General features: G+C 37.4%; 1 protein-coding gene across 2 annotated transcripts in view; it reads left to right on the top strand.

Moving 5' to 3' along the window:
- COG6 (component of oligomeric golgi complex 6) overlaps nucleotides 1–12,981 on the top strand; it is a 35,214-nt gene extending 22,233 nt beyond the window's left edge. For both annotated transcript variants that reach the window (XM_039353306.1, XM_039353307.1), the window contains exons 15-19: nucleotides 1,001–1,168; nucleotides 3,604–3,711; nucleotides 7,720–7,773; nucleotides 9,140–9,219; nucleotides 10,236–12,981. In XM_039353306.1, the coding sequence (XP_039209240.1) occupies nucleotides 1,001–1,168; nucleotides 3,604–3,711; nucleotides 7,720–7,773; nucleotides 9,140–9,219; nucleotides 10,236–10,383 (558 nt within the window). In that variant the 3' untranslated portion in view covers nucleotides 10,384–12,981. The remainder of the gene's footprint in view (nucleotides 1–1,000; nucleotides 1,169–3,603; nucleotides 3,712–7,719; nucleotides 7,774–9,139; nucleotides 9,220–10,235) is intronic.
- Nucleotides 12,982–13,431: the final 450 nt, after the last annotated feature.

The raw sequence follows: 13,431 nt of genomic DNA, 5'->3' as shown, positions 1-13,431 counted from the left end.
GGACCAACCTGCCTCCAGAAGCAGTAAATGCTCCAACACTGGAAGTTTTTAAGAAGAGACCAGACAAATGGTATAGGGTTTCCTGCCTGAGCAGGGGATTGGACTAGATGACCTCCAAGGTCCCTTCCAACTTTTTATTATTATTATTATTAAGATGACTTTTATGGTCATGCGTCAAGGACTACCTGCACTCTAGCTTTTTTTTCTTAACACTAGAAATCAAGTTTTCAGCCTCATAGTTAGCCTGTCCATCTCTGCACATTCCATGTATTAGTTTAGCAAATACCAGACATGTGTTTGATTGGAAAAAATAACATGTGTTGATGGAAATTTTTTTAATAATAATAATAAAAAAAGATTGTTGAAAAAAAAAAAAAGAAATCAAGATTTGGAATAGGCATACTGACTCCATTCACAGTGGGAAAGCCCACTCTCTTAAAAAGGCAACCTTGGTGGATGCTTGTTGAGTTTTCCAATGGGGAAGAGGATCCCTAACTTTGCCAAGCAGCCTGTGTTTTTGTATGCTGAACGAGTAGGTAGCTGTTTTGAACATTTACATTAAAACTGCATTCTTGCAATCTGAACCTTCCCTCAAGCTCCACCCCTCCACCCTATCCCCACCCCCAGAATAGCTTGGATGCTACAAACCTCATCAGCAAGCCTCATCAGCTATCTATGTTTGTATCACTTCTGCTTTGGACCGGCTATGCCTACGCAACTTTCCTATGCAACATCCTTTTCTGGCATTAACAAATAAGCATGACCAACTAAATGTAGAAGTGGTTGCATAAGCAGCTGGCAACACACTGGATTGAAATGTGAAATCAGAAGAGCAAGCGGCTGGTAGTGCTTTATTTATAAAATCTGAAATTGTGTTCAAAGGCCAGCAGACTTTTTTTTCTTTCTTCAGCATTAACTTCCTTCTTTGGGGAGTAATAGAATGGGAAAATACTCAAGGGTTGCTCTGAGTCAGTATATTGCTCTTCCTGCTTTCTTCTAGGTCCTGTCTTGTGTGCTGGATCCCCTGTTGCAGATGTGTACTGTGTCTGCCAGTAACTTGGGGTCTGCTGACATGGCAACCTTCATGGTGAATTCACTTCATATGATGAAGACAATGCTGGCTCTATTTGAATTCACAGATAAAAGGCTAGAAATGTTACAATACCAGGTAAACGTCCAAAGTCAATCTTCTGATGTTTTCTTTGCCATTAACCATTAACAGGGAATAAATACAACACAATCTTCTTAAATGTGTGTATCCTCACAGCTTTATATTTAAAGTAAACACTCTGGTGCATGCAGCCACAAAAAAATCATTAATGGGGGTTAAGAACCCCGATGCAGCAAAGCAGTGAAACGTAAAAAGCTGAGCCATGTTTGCAAGCTGTTTTTTTTTTTTTAAATGACAGCACACATAAATTGCAGTTGCCATCCAGTGGATAATTTACGAGATGGAATTATCATTTTAAAAGAATTTTACACTGAAATGAGATGAAATTCTTAGATTTTTCTAGATCAAGCTATAAGATAGCTGGGAGGAGCAGGTATCATTGAGTTGTATTTGGCAATAGATGGTTGAATTACAGGAGTTATCTGGTTATATCTATCCTATAATTAACTTTATTAAATGACATTTATAGCAGCTTATTAAACCAAGATGCAAACAAGTTTTTGGTTTGCAGCTCCCTGGTTTCTTCCTTTGTTTTAGTCATGATTAAACCCGGTTGTGTCTAATTAGGTGTGTGTGCAAAACAGAAAACAGGTTTTGCTTCTAACTCCAAAAATAAACCACCGTGTCCCAAAAGTTCTGATTAAATGTTTTGTCGTCAGAAACAAAAAATGGAGATTTGGTTTTGATTGAAATAAAACCTAGAAGGATCCTAGTGTTATTTCTCAGTTAGTAGGACAAGATTAGGGCACATCTTCCACTTTCTCCCCCCTTCCTCCAAGTGATTTATCTTTAGTCTCCTGCATTCCAGGCTTCCCAGTGCCTTCCCTCCTGTCAGCCCATTGAGGGAGACAAGATCAGAAAACACACTACATGAGCAATTGACACCTTGCTTTACTTTTGAGATGTCAGCCCTTGGGGTAAATCAGATTCCAAAGGGAAAGTAAGGCTATATTTTATTGAGATAAACTATAGCAACACAATCTTAAAAACCTGATTATGCTTTATTCTCCTTGTTGTAGCCCAATGAATCAAAAAGGAGTCTGCCCGAGACTCTTCCATCTTGTTTCCTGGGACTTTAAAGAATATTCCTTCTGTTTTTGCTAATATAACAGTTCTTGCCTGTTTTCCTTATGGCAGGGGTCTTCAAACTCGGCCCTTTTATGACTTGTAGATTTCAACTCCCAGAATTCCTCAGCCAGCGTGCCTGGCTGAGGAATTCTGGGAGTTGAAGTCCATGGGTCATAAAAAGGCCGATTTTGAAGACCCCTGCCTTACGGTCATAGCCCTGATTCTTTACACCAAAGTACAATAACTTTCTCTTAAAAGCCTGACCAAGGATTCTCTCCCCTCTTAAGCTAAAGAGAATCTAGGGGGTAATCTTGAAGGTTTTTTTCCTTAACCCCATGGTCTCTTAAAGAGCTAAGCTGATATTCATGTAATGGTGGTCAACTCTGTACACTTTTACACCTTCCTTCTCTTCTCTCAACTGCTAATGATATCTGGCCACAGAAAATCCACCAGCCTATTTATACCCTAATTTTCCCAATATAATTTTTGTCTCCCTCCTCAATGTTTTCTGCAAGGAAACTTTGGGCTTTGGTTTTGTCCTATTCTTACTCTCCCCCCCCCCCGCAAAGTAACTTATCAGTTTTTACCTGGAACAAAACAGCCACGTTTTGTCCTATATATTGTCTGAAATATGCATATTTCAATCTGGGCATGGGTTATTGCAAAACAGCTGTTTGATGCACAGAAGAATTTGCCCTTCTCCAACTTTTATTGTTGTTTCCAAGGTAAGAGAAAATGCAAAGATAGGGAGCTACCTATGTAGACAATAGAATCAGCTAGCTAAACTAAGATACTATCTGAACAGAGCCTGTTGTGATACTAAAAATAATAAATATAATGAATTGTTCTCAATACTGAATCTAAAGCATACTTCTCATCCATTTTGGAGAATAGCAGTAATTTACAAATAAAGTTACTTTGCTGACCATGCATGGGTTTTGATAAAGATTATGTCAATTAGTGAAAAATACAATTTATCATTTATGTATTCCTCCTATTTCATCTTTGGCAGTTAATTTAACAATATTGTTGGATTTTTTAAAAAATTTAAAAAATGTGCACTCTTCATTGATGCTTTCTCCATCTCCAGACACAGGTCCCCAAAAACTTTTCACTATGGAATTAACTTTGTGGCTAGTCAGTTTGTGCAAATTGCCACTGTAACACTTATAGGATGATTGTGAAAAATGATACAGTTCAAAACTTCATAAAAATCTAGCTGGGAGATTGAATTTATATATCCATAGACTCGTAACATGTAATTTACACAAACTCATCGCCAGTTTTTTTTTATTGTGCCAAATAAATTACATATGATAATTCTAAATACTTTGCAGTAAGTGAAAATTCACTGTTTGTTTTAGATTGAAGCACATTTGGATACCCTTATAAACGAACAAGCATCTTACGTATTAACTAGAGTGGGTCTAAATTATATTTATAACATGGTACAGCAACACAAGACGGAGCAGGTAAGCAATAATTTTGGAAACTATCAATATCAGTACCCATTTCTGACAAGTCTCTGTTGATGTGTTTTGCCCAGCATTTATGCTTTTCATGTGAACAACTTTAGGCTGCAAAATATATTCATGGTTAAGAAACCTGCTACAGTTCCCACCAGTCTACATTTGAGTAACATGTTCAACCATTGGGAATGGTTTATAAGCCTGGGTGGAAGACACACCATTCCACCTATTCCTGGAAGGAGCCCATGGGAGTATACAGCACACTAGCCAAATGGCTCTGTTACTTAGCTATTTAATAGACAATTATGAGATGCAAATACTGTCACAGTACTGAGTAAGTGCTACTGAATTGCTTATTTTTGATTGCATATTTGTGTTACTTGGAGACTCCTATAGCTCTTCAGCCAATATTTCCATTCAGTCGGATACCCTAAACTACAAATGTAAGTCTACTATATTGAGTTGGAATCTAAATAGATACTTCAGAATTCCTGGTTTCTTTTTCTTTAGCAGGAAGAACAATTGTTTCTGAAAGCTTTAGTTTCAAAAAGGAGTTGTTATGTGCATGGCTATAATTACTTACATGCAAACCCATCATACTGTGTCCTTTCATGGCAAGCAATATTTTGCAAAACCCAGAAAGAGAGTAAGAAATAGTAAGCCAAAAAAATAAAATAAAAATAAAGGCATGAGATAAGAAGAAAAAAAATAGAGCTAAACTTGATTTACACCAACACAATTCATTATATCTCTCCACGCGTATTTACAGCTGCCAATTATTCTTGCTTGCAGCATATTCATCCACATAGTAATACATTGCCCTTTCATTAATCTCTCTTCCCTATTTTTGAGGAACTCACCAGTGCCATCCAACAATAATTTGCATGATCTCCTTTTCATCATGGCGGTCCCACATAGCCATTTTTGCTTCTTTTGATAAACATTCATTCCTTACATCACATACTATCTACTATCTTTCTGCTAAAATTCACATATAGTACAATTTTTCTGTCTGTTTTTCCATTCTCATAATAAACATTTCCCCAGGTTTGTTGCGAATAATTTTGAGTCCTCAGCTAACACTGTAGTTGCATACAAAAGTGCACATATTCATGCCACAACAAACACATTTTTCCATTGCTACAAGCATTCTTTATATGTTTATCCATAAATATCTTAATCAAACAAAGGGAGATCCTTGTTTCTTGTGTACACCTTGCTGTATGTTAAACCACTCATTAAACATTCCATTTATGTTCATAGATACTTTATTTCCATCGTGGAAGTTTAACAACCAGTCTTCAACTCCACACTCACACAAAACTCTTCATAATTCAAGCCTGTTGCTTTTTCTATAATAAAATTAAAATAAACTCCTTTTTTATATTCACACTCTTTAACCTGAGGCACTCTGTAGCATAACATTTTTGTGTCTGTTCTAAACAGCATTCTGTAACCACTCTCCTTATATTAATTTTCATTCTTTGAGATTATTTTATTTGCTTGTTTATTTAAAACAATATAGCTGCCCATCTTCTGGGTGGCTTCCAATCTTCTAATCCAGGGCTTTTCATGGCAATATCCAAGTACCTAGCAAGGTGTCAAAAACTTGATGACCAAAAAAAAGAGGAAAAAAGTGATAAAGTACAGGTAGTCCTTGACTTACAACAGTTTGCTTAGTGACTGTTCGAAGTTACAATGGCACTGAAAAAAGTGCCCCCCAAGGCACAACCGAGCAAGACACCTGCCTGCCTGCCAGGCGGCACTCTCATTCCCCTCCCCCGCTACCACTTTTATAGGATGGTCGCGTACCACCTGCCAGGTGCCAATGTACCACAGGTGGTACCCATACCACTGGTTGAAAAGCCCTGCTCTAATTCATTTTCATACATGACTTGTACTTTCTCTTCCTGAAGTATTTTACTTTCACATTTGTTTCTTTCACTTCTTTTCTTCTCTCATCCTTCACTAATATGTCCAAATATATTTGCATTTGTAAGCTAGTGAAATCATTGCTTTCAATTTGGCTTAGAATCCTTGCTTGGTGGAGCTCATTCATCATAATTGAAAGGGTGGCCTAATGGGAGTCTATCTATTTCTAGCTACTTTATTTATAATGGAGTCAAGTGCAGTCAAGCACATTGCATTGTAACGATCAGCCCTTCAAGATAGACCAGGTGAGGAAAACATACAGAGTAAACATTTCAGGAATGTTACTTTTCTTTACTGTTGCAGGCCGTAATGACAGAATCTTGAAAGCCCCCAGGAATTTCCCTCACCCTCTTCTTACACTAAACAAAACAGTTAAGACAGGGTTAACTTGCATTTGTTTTTTACGCTTTTCCTGTTCTAGAACTGAGTTGTTATGTATTTTCTCTTAACATTTCTTGCATTCCTTCATCAATGAGTTATCTTCATGCTCCTTCACAGGAACAATATATGATAGAGCATTTTGCTCTACATCAGGCATGTCAAACTGCCGGCCCAGGGGCCGGATGCGTCAGGCTGAAACCGCACCCACCTCATTGCCCGCAATGGGGGAAAAAGTCCTGATACGTCACGTGATGTCATGTGACATCGCAAGTTTAACATGCCTGCTCTACATTGGCATAAGCATAAGCCTGGGTGTGAAACAGGAGATATTAAGGTTACACTTTCACTGAGGCTAAGTTTATCATATTGAGAGAAATATAATTCAGAATTTCAGAATCAATAACCAAGTGAGTTCTTATTGGAACAGAAATATCTTAAGACTTTTGAGATTTTGGTGAGAAACAAGGCCCAGTTTCATCTTATCAAAATCATTGTAATACATTTAAAGTTGTTCTTCAGCCAAATGAAATCAGACTTGCAGATAGAATTATTTAATAAAAAATAACTCCAAGTGAACCCAATCTAAACACACTGGGAGGAAGATAGATTATTCATAAGATTTTAGGAGGCCTCAAAAGGATGTCAACAAGTATGTTTTTAAGGCAATCATGAGACCCTGACCTATCTGAAAAAGACACAACTATGGTGGTATCTTAAGAAGAACAGATTGGATTTCAGTGGTTGGAGTTTTATTTAAAGTTTTAACTAATATTAGATAGAGTTGTCTCTATTTGGTTACCCACACATGACCAGGAATTTGCTTTGTTTGTAATTTTATATTAGATTTTTTTTTTTAACCTTCCATTCAAAAAGATAAGCAGTGGTTACTGGTGTCCTTGGCAGTTTTTGAATAATGAAAAGAAATGCATTATTTTAGTTTGAGTGCACCAAGCCATCTTGTGAAAAATAGTGTAACTTTTTAATTCATAAGCTGATAAGAGTTTTTTTATTGTGATATACTCAATTTTGCTTTTGCTGGTTTGTTTAATAAGTCGTACTACAGAATTCTATAACGCACACTCTAGTTTTGTGCTATAAAGTGATCCAGACTACTTAAGTAATGTTGGTTTTCTCTGACCTTCTTAAAACTGGCGGATTAAGAGATCTGCCTGATCTCCCAGTTTTGATCATCTAGAATTTTGATCCCATGCCCAACATTCTAAATTCTCATATATGGCATGAATGATCATCTTTCTCCTCTCTTTTTTAGATTGTGCCTTCTTTCTATTTAAAGTTTTCTTAATTCACATTTTATTTTGCTTTAGGAACTTAGTAAAAAAAAAACATACTCTTCGTTCCTTTTCACGAGACAATTCTTCATGAATAGACCCACAAAAACATTATTAGTCAGTGGATTTATGTCAGTTGTCCTCCATAAAGTCAATAGGCTGTTTGTTTAGTGCTCTTAATTTGGTTTTCTTTCACCTGATAAGTAAGTTATTAACTTTTAATTTTGATCTAGAGATTTGTGGCACCTGAGGTCTCCAAAGTTCAGTCACTATAATCATTGCATGATTCCATAAATATCCATAGCATGCTACAGTTTTAGGGCTTTGTTGCAAAATAGTTTTTGGCTTGATTTTATTAAAACACTGATTCTGTGTCATTATCCATTTATTTACCTCTCCTTTATTTTAGGGTCCCTTGGCTAATGTACCCAGTATGGATTCTATGTCATTAAAAGCGGCAATGGTGAGATAAATCATTTTCAGCTGTCTTGTACAGGGGAAGAGGGGAAAACTGTGCTAGGATTTTGAGAGTGGGTGTTTTAGTTTCTTTGTCATTGCATTATGACTGTTTATAAGATGCTCCTCTAGATATTAGAGGGCTAATTTGTATTCCAAGGAATTTTCAATCTAAACTTTTAGAAATAAGGGCAAGGAAGAAAAGCAAAAAGGAAGCCAGGTGTTCTTAAAGTTCAGTTCCTGTTTTTTTTTTGGGGGGGGGGGGGTCTGTGGGTTTAATAAATCATGGAAACTCAGAGGTGTGTAACATTTCACTGTAATGTAATTGATTTAATTCTGAATCAATCCAAATTGACTGGAATTAATTCTAGTCAATCCACTACAGAGCCATAAATTTTCCTGTAATGTTAAGGAAGACATAACATTGATTCAGATTTCATGTTCATTTTCATACCAGTTTTTTTCAAATACGTTATTTTGATATAGTACATTTGGTATTGTTTTATAACACAAGAGACTTCAGAAATTGCATTCTAAGGCAAAAGTTGGACTGTGTCACTTCAAGATATGTCTTAAGTTTGACAGCTGTTGATAATTTAATTCAAATTGGGAAAAATAATAATAATTGATATCTATAGACTTTAAGGATTACAATTAAGGACCAAGGATTTTTTTCCCCTGTGAGGGTAATCTAACCCATATAAGAAGGAGCAGTGACTAGAACAGTGGTTCTCAACCTGTGGATCGGGATCCCATTTGGGGTCGAACGACCATTTTACGGGGGTCGCCAAACAACGCAGCCCGCCATTTTTTTTCCCCTTTTCCTTAGCTGTGCTACTCCCTTTTATTCTATTGGCTTTTGAAAGCCTATAGAATAGACTCTCTTGAATAGAGTCTAATTCTATTGGCTTTCAAAAGCCAATAGGAATTGTCCAGGCTGTCTCTGCCCTGCTGAGCCCGCCAAAAGTCCCATTCTGCAAACGGTGATGCACCAGTTGAGTAGTCCTCGACTTACGACCGGTTGGGGGGGTTGCAGCATTAAAAAGGTTGAGAACCACTGGACTAGAATGAGGCAAATGAGAAGAGAGCAGAAAGAACAAGAATAAGATAGGCTGGACTGACCCTCTTTCCTCATACAAACGATTGATACCTAGTCCAAGTGCTGGGCTAGGGTGAAGCATCTCCATGCTACAGCTTAGTTTTAGTTGAAGTATATTGGGTGTCAGCGGTCTTTTTATGCTTCCAGATTCTTCCCTCCCTGGAGCATTGGAATACATTTGGAGAATGTTTGGGTCTAATTCTTGTCTCCTGAGCAGTGGGTCTGTTTTTGAGGACAACACATTGATTAACATCTGCCCTTCTCTGTGTGACAGGTCCAGTTTGATCGTTATTTGTCTGCCCCTGATGGTCTGTTAATGCCACAGATAAACTTTCTCCTGAGCACAACTGTTAAGTAAGTAAAGTGTTTCTTTTTCCTGCCTTTGATAGGATCAGGATTCATTGTTTTCCTTTGCGTGTGAGTCATGTAAGAATCACAGTCAAAGGCTCAAACATAAGAGGGTTGATTTGGGGACTAAGCATGTTTATAGTGCTCCTCCCTTGACTGGCCGATACACTAGAGCAGGGGTAGTCAACCTTGGCTCTTTTATGACTCGTGGACTTCAACTCCCAGAATTCCTGAGCTAGCTGTGCTGGCTCAGGAATTCTGGGAGTTGAAGTCCACGAGTCATAAAAGAGCCAAGGTTGACTACCCCTGCACTAGAGGATGACAGCTTACTGATTCATAGTCTGTTCTTATTATGTGAGGCAGGCAGCAGGATCCATTTTGGAAACAGGTTGTTTGGCTGAAAAACTCTTCTTTTCAATGGGTATCCTGCACTAATTTTGCCAGGAAGTTGGTTGTGGCCATTTTTTTTTATTTTTGCTTGCATAGCTATTTTACATCTAACCAGTTGTTTGAGGGGTAACGGGGCTGCATCCACCTGTTTAGCTGCGAATTGTATACTGTACCTATATAGAAAAGGGACATGGGGGTGGGGGGTGGGAGGCAATCCCAGAAGAATGATTAAATTGATCACGGCAGTTTATTTCCATCATCATCATTAATAGGGATGGGTGTATAAAAATTCATAAAAGAAAGACTTGCCTTGTGGCTGTTTCAGAGGTCACGACACAACCCTTGCACTGCTGCTGAATAATTGGGGGAAGAAGTTGGGCCCAGAAGTCACATAACTTTGCACTGTGTAGAGTAGACCCTCAGACCCTCCAGCCATTGCTACCCAAGGGCATCTGTCCCCTGTCTACTGCAAGAGGTTGTATTCATTTATAGTGAGTAGAGGCAGGAGGCTATTAGGATGGCCTACATTTTTTCTTCCTGCAAAGAAAGGGGACATCAAGATACTTTCTATCATCAAGACACTTTCTATCATCAGTTGTATGTTTATATGTCTAACTTTGGTTGTGTTTTAGACAACAGATAATAAAACAATCCACAGAATTGATCTGCAGAGCTTACAGTGAACTGTATGCAGCTGTGATGAATCCTGATAACGCTTATAAAGACCCGGAAACTATATTACATAGATCTCCTCATCAAGTTCAGTCGCTGCTCTCCTAATCTTATAGCCCCTCCAAAAAGAGACTGTTAATATGCTGACTCCGTTACACAAGCCCGGACATATACAACTTTGAAACAGGCAAGGACAACTGAGTTTTTGTCCTGCAGAAGACTACTACTTGGGTTGCAATTATATGTGTAGTTAGCCGAAATCTCATTGATTTTTTTTTGGGGGGGGGAGGGTGTGTGTGTGTTAAATTGTATTGCTGGATGACAGCTTTGATGCATGACAGCATTTAAAGTAATTTATTACAACTTGGGAAAGCTTTGTCATAATTCAGATTACTTTTTATTACAATGGTTAAAATAAATGGTGGAACCAAAGCATTTTCTTATTTTGATGATTTAACCAATATTGGTATTGCCCTATTTTTTCCTCAAGAGTTTTTAGTAAGTTATATTGAGCCTATGCACAAGCCACACTTTGGTTTATTTGATTAAAATCTCAGTGCTAATACCCCCAGATTTTTTTTAAAAAAATTTTTTTTAATGATTTATTGAGTTAAAAAAAAACCCACAAAAATTTAGAAAACTCTGGTAGGAGTAAATTTTTTGGAAGAATGACTGGATTCCACGAGTTTTGTCTTTTTAATGGCATGGATTGGGATAGCTTTTCAGAAATTTTATTTTTAAAAAATCATACAGATTGTATCCTTTCTACAATCAAGTATTCAAAATGCTATCAATGAAGAATTTTAAACAACCACTTAAAATTTAAAACCATTAATACTATTAAAATAACTAATAAGGTGCAGCTGAAGAGAAAGTTCTCAAGGTCTTTTCTGAAAACTGGAAGAGAAGGTTGAAGATGTGCATTCCATAGCTTAGGAGTGACACTGAACAGGGTTTCACAAATGTTATATGCTGTGCTTGAAAAGCAGATTTTGATAGTTATTAGAGTACCTCAAAATACGGAGAAATTGAACACTTCTGGAAACACATTCCTTTTTCACTCCAAGTCAAATGCAAATTTTTCTCTGTGTTAAATCCTCCCTTGATACTTACTAGACTAGGGATAGGTGACCTTGGCTCTTTTATGACTTGTGGACTTCAATACCCAGAATTCCTGAACCAGCCATGCTGACTCAGGAATTCTGGGAGTTGAAGTCTACAAGTCATAAAAGAGTCAAGGTTGCCTACCCCTGTAACTAGACCCTCTGTCCCTTTAACTTTTTAATCCGTAAAGGATTATTTTATTGTCAAAATCAATAAGGAAGCTGGCATGCTTCAAATTAAAACAGAATTCAGTCATCAGCATTTTTAGTAAATAGAAATGAGGAATGGATACCTGTGAGGGCTCTGTTTGGGAATATGCTTACATAGTCAAAAAAGAAAAAAAGGCACAGGTAGATTCAACTGAGCATTGATAATACACACGTAGGGCTTTAGAAAGGATAGAAAGCAATATTTTTGCTAGCTTGCATTCTGGTAAGCAAATATTAATGGGTAAGCCCACATAACGCTAATTTCTTTGCTCATGGCTTGCTCTCCCAATGTGCCAATTCGTCCCCCAAATATTGGAGAATTTAATGCCTTCCTGGAAAGCCTGTTCCCCTCCTTGTAGACCCGTTGTGTAATTCTATGCTGCCCGGCTTGAAAATGCTGGGATACATTTCCAAGTGCAACAGATTCTCCAATGTAGATCTGTAACCTCCTTTGAACAGAGGAGAGTGAGGGTGACAAGAAGGGTTGGTCCGGTTAATGCAACTAACTTTCCCCTTCCTGGCACAAATGAAACTGTAGAAAAGAAAAGATTGCACAGAGAGGCCTATTTCTTCTCTGGCATAAAATGTGGACTGTTTTGGGATTACGCTTCTCAACAAAATTGGTTAAAGAGCACCAGAATAGTTCCCATCGTGTAAATGTCCTTTAATATCATTTGGGATGTGATGAAGAATTTTATAGAGCTAAAAAAAAAAACAATTTTAGATGTCGCTCTAAATTTCGTTTAACAGCTGAAATACCTTTTTAAAGTATTCTGTGCCATCTGCTAAAGTGCATTTAGTTATGTAAGGACCTCTGATTCATCTGATCTCCATTAGGGTGATTTTCTGCTTCATTTCACAGTGTTTGCCTGCAGCAGAGAAGATTGGGCTAAAGAAAAGCAGAAGAGTTAGTATAAGGGAGAAAGGGTATAAGATGCAAAACCGACACCCAGAGTAGCACTTTTAAGAGTATAGCAGAATAACGAAGTTGGAAGGGACCTTTAAAATCTTATTCTAACATTTGAACTTCTACATTAAATTGAGACAAAATGACGATATATATTTCATATCAAAATAATATACCATTTTTTTGCCATTCCCAAAAATAAACCCAGGAAGATCAAAATATGTCCTGGGAATATTATTGATGTAGAATGCCACGTTGAGCGTAGATAGGAAGAGGCAAAGATTCTCAACCTGTGTGATCTCATGATCCCTGAAAATGATAAATGTATGAGAGTTCCTTCAATAAAGTGAATTATTGGAGTTAGGGTTGGGCAAAAAAAAAAACAACTATCGCTTACTTTTAATTATTGAATGCTAATTTATGTATCGTGTGTATTCTCTGACATTGCAGCACAACACTCAAATAAAGACCAAGGCTTAGAGAAAATTTTTATTCTGCCTATTCTGCTCTTTAAAAAAAAGCATGGACCACTATCGCCCCAATTTCTTGGAAGCCCCAACCAAGTTTGAGACTGGTAGAAGCATTTTTCTTAAAATGCTTTCAAAGCTAAAAGATGCTAAATCCCAAGTAAGGCCCTATAACACACAACCATAGTCTGCTAGATAAATAACGAAAATAGCTTAGCCAGTTTATTTCTGAGTTATACTGTTATACCTGGATGAATATAGTTCATATAGCTGCTACTTTGCAAAAACTTGGGATCCCCCTTTTAAATAACAAAATCTAGAAAGGGGTGGATTTTGATCCCAGCTGTGGCGAGAGATCCCTGGGCATGATATTTCCAGCCTTCATTTTCCTTTGATACAAGCATAGCGTTGCACAACCTCGAGAGCTTTAGAAGCGGAGTTTCAATTCCATGTACAGGTACAGTCCTCG

Source organism: Crotalus tigris, unplaced genomic scaffold, assembly GCF_016545835.1.
Source record: "Crotalus tigris isolate CLP2741 ecotype Arizona unplaced genomic scaffold, ASM1654583v1 scf7180000018510.657491, whole genome shotgun sequence".
Classification (NCBI taxonomy): domain Eukaryota; kingdom Metazoa; phylum Chordata; class Lepidosauria; order Squamata; family Viperidae; genus Crotalus; species Crotalus tigris.
The sequence above is the reverse complement of the archived record's forward strand: the minus strand, read 5'-3'. Positions and strand labels throughout refer to the sequence as shown.